The following is a 3,155-nucleotide window of genomic DNA, read 5'->3' on the forward strand; positions in this document are numbered from 1 at the left end:
TCCAGGCTCTTGTGCATTAAGCTGAGACAGGTAAGACATTGCTCCAACACATATCCCAGGGCAGCATGTGGTAACCGAGACACTTTCATCTCACCTGCCAAGTTAGTAGTGAAATTCCATGACCACACGCAGACAGAACATGAGGTGAATGCGCTATTTGAATCCCATTTGTATCCTTAGGGGATGAAGGTGGGATTTAAACCGTATGTCAGCTTGGCACTGGTCTGCACGGGCTGGATGTCACACTGCAAGAGCAGTATCCATAACTCACAGTGCAGAGAGAAGGCTGAACCACATCTGGTACCACGTTTCCAGTGCGTGCTTTCAGCAAGAGACAGAAACTCATTCACTACCATGCACTGCTGGTGATAACTGTACCCTGGTAGCTGCAGCGCCTTGATACCATAAGGCTCTCCATGTTAGAAGTCAGTTAAAGGCAGTAGATCTTGAGTGAGAGGGAAGGACAGAGGTGCCACACTGAGGAGAGGGATTTTCAAACAGAAATTTAAAAAATAACTGCTTTTTTAACTAATAACTCCATTGTTTGAGGAACTAAAGCAACCACTGGTAAGTTCCTGGTTTATTACACATCCTGCTATGGCTCTCTGAGGAGTCTGAAAAGGCAGATTAGCATAAGATTAGCAGAGAAAGAAAGCTGTTTAGGCTCAGACTCCAAGGCAAGCCATGTCACACTGACACCCCCTGGGTCCTCCAGCAGCACCAGCAGGTTTTTTCCCCTAGACAGATGTCCCATAGAATAGTTCAGGTTGGGAAAGCCCCGTTACAATCATTGAGTCCAGTGCTGCCAAGTCCACCACAAAACCACATCCCTAAACGCCACATGAACACGTCTTGGTGTCTCCACCACTTCCCTGGGCGGCCTCTTCCAGTGCAGGACAAGCCTTTCCGTGAAGAGATTTTTCTCCCCAGTAGCCCATCTAAATCTCCCCTCCCATCCCTGTTTCCTTCACTGGATCATGCCATCCTGCTGCCCCGTCTGGCTGGGGTCAGTGGTGACCGACGGGCTGGGTGTATTGCTCTGCAGAAACCGACGGAAGTCCTTAATCATGGGGCGGAGGACCTGGATGAGGGCGCTCAGCGCTGCCTGCGTTCCTTCCATGGCTTGTGCCTGCCGCTCCTGGGCGCACGCCTGCACCTCCTGAGAGCGGCGGATCATCTGAAGCAAGTCATTCTGCTGCTCCAAGTGCTGGGCAATCTCCTTCACGTGCAAGTTGGTCACACGCTGCTCCTGCAAGAGCTTGGCCGAGTTCAGAGCGATTCGGCTCTTCAGCTCCTGGGGTTTCGCAGCCACTTCGTGCTGATGCGCCATCATCTCCAGAGGTGCCTCTGCGGTGACTGTGGCGGGGGCTTCTGTTGTGCAGTACTCCACGACCCCGTCCTCCAGGCTGTGGTAGGTTGTCTCTGCAGGAACTGAGAACAAAGGACACAAAGGGGGTGAGACAGAGTTTTATCTATGGGGCTATTCAATGGCTATCACAGGAATAGGGCCTGCTCCCTGAGATAACATACAACGACCAATGCACAAAATGACCTATTGAAGATTGAAGTCTACTCCACCCTCATGCACCCTTCCTCCTAGACTGTACAGTTCGAAGGAACAGGCCATGCCTTATCTGTCCAGACAAAACCATTTCTCGGCTTCCAGTTCAAACAGTCTTTCCCAGCAGCATTAACCAATGACGTCAGGGCAAAGACAAGACCCTGAGTGGCACTTGTGAGCATGGGGCAGAGTGGGAAACCAGCCCTGGAGATGCTTTTCCTCCTGTTTCTGTCCCCGGAAAGGGGGACCGAACATCTCCGAGGCGCAAAGGATATTTAGAGTCATAGAATGGTTTGAATGACCATGAATGGTTAAGATCATCCAGTTCCAACCCCCCGCCATGGGCAGGGACACCTCACACTAGACCATGTCACCCAAGGCTCTGTCCAAGCTGGCCTTGAACACTGCCAGGGATGGAGCATTCACAGCTTCCTTGGGCAACCCATTCCAGTGCCTCACCACCCTTACAGTAAAGAACTTCTTCCTTATATCTAACCTGAACTTTGAACTTCCCCTGTTTCAGTTTAAACCCATCACCCCACGTCCTATCGCTACAGTCCCTGATGAAGAGTCTCTCCAGCATCCTTGTAGCCCCCTTCACATACTGGAAGGCTGCTCTATTTGCTTCCCTTGTCCTTAAGGCTGAGCTCAGCCACTATATGTGTACCCTGCAGCCATTCCCTACAGCACAAGGACATACTGGGAATGCCATTTTCCAAACACAGACAGGGGAGGGTTCTTTTTGCTGGGGCTTTCCCCATACAGCGCTCAGGCAGGTACCAAGGTCCCCTATTACTGAGACCAGCGCCTCTCCAGCAGGCGCAGCACTCACTCTGGGTCAGGGTGACCGTGGTGGCTGCCGCGGTGATGGGTATCTCGCTCCCGTCACCCGCGCTGCAGTCCCCACTCGGCAAACTGATGATGGTGGCTTCTCCCAGCAGGTTACAGATGCGCTGCTGCATGGGGGTCAGGATAACAGGGGCGGCCGCGGCGCCCGTCGGGTCCTCGCTCTCCGTCCCGTTGCCGCCGCCGCCGTTGTGGCCGTCGCTTCCCCCTTCCATGGCAGCCCGCACCTGGGCCACTTTCCGCCGCACCTCGGTCTTGAGGTCCGACCACTTCTTCTTGACCTCGGGCAGCTCGCGGTGGCACGTGGCGACGGCGTTGACGCGGCGCAGGATGTCGTGCCAGGCCGCGGCCTTGGCGGCCAAGGGCACGCCGGCGTTGAAGTGGTTGATGAGGAGGTGCTTGCCCCGCTCCAGCTCCTCCACGATGATCTCCACCTCCCGCTCCGAGAAGTTCATCTTCCGCTTCTTGGCTGGGGGAGCCGGGGGGGACGCCATGGCCATGGGGGGGGGCACTCAATAGGGGGCTATGGGGGGGCTCCTGCGGGCCAGGGGGGGGTCTAGGGGAGGCTGGGCAGGGCCCCCCCCCCCCCGGGCCTCCTCACCCCCAGGGTCCCTCAGGGCCCCGAGGTGTCCGCCCCCCCCCACCCCGCTCCCCCCCCCTTAGTACCGCTAACGATACGCAAATTGCGTACCGCAGCCACCCAGCGAGCCCCGCTCAACGGCCTCCACCCTGCGACACTGGCCGGGAG

The 3,155-nt window shown here is 56.1% G+C and overlaps 1 protein-coding gene across 1 annotated transcript; it reads right to left on the reverse strand.

The window, feature by feature from the left end:
• Window positions 1-486: 486 nt before the first annotated feature.
• NAIF1 (nuclear apoptosis inducing factor 1) lies at window positions 487-3,140 on the reverse strand. Its single transcript, XM_062640300.1, has 2 exons — window positions 2,394-3,140; window positions 487-1,431 (listed from the first exon to the last, which is right to left on the reverse strand). Exons 1-2 carry the CDS (start codon window positions 2,905-2,907, stop codon window positions 968-970), a joined length of 978 nt encoding a protein of 325 aa, XP_062496284.1. The 5' UTR covers window positions 2,908-3,140; the 3' UTR covers window positions 487-967.
• Window positions 3,141-3,155: the final 15 nt, after the last annotated feature.

This window comes from Pezoporus occidentalis, unplaced genomic scaffold (genome assembly GCF_034315485.1).
Source record: "Pezoporus occidentalis ecotype Australia unplaced genomic scaffold, CSIRO_AGI_Poc_V1 ctg64, whole genome shotgun sequence".
Classification (NCBI taxonomy): domain Eukaryota; kingdom Metazoa; phylum Chordata; class Aves; order Psittaciformes; family Psittacidae; genus Pezoporus; species Pezoporus occidentalis.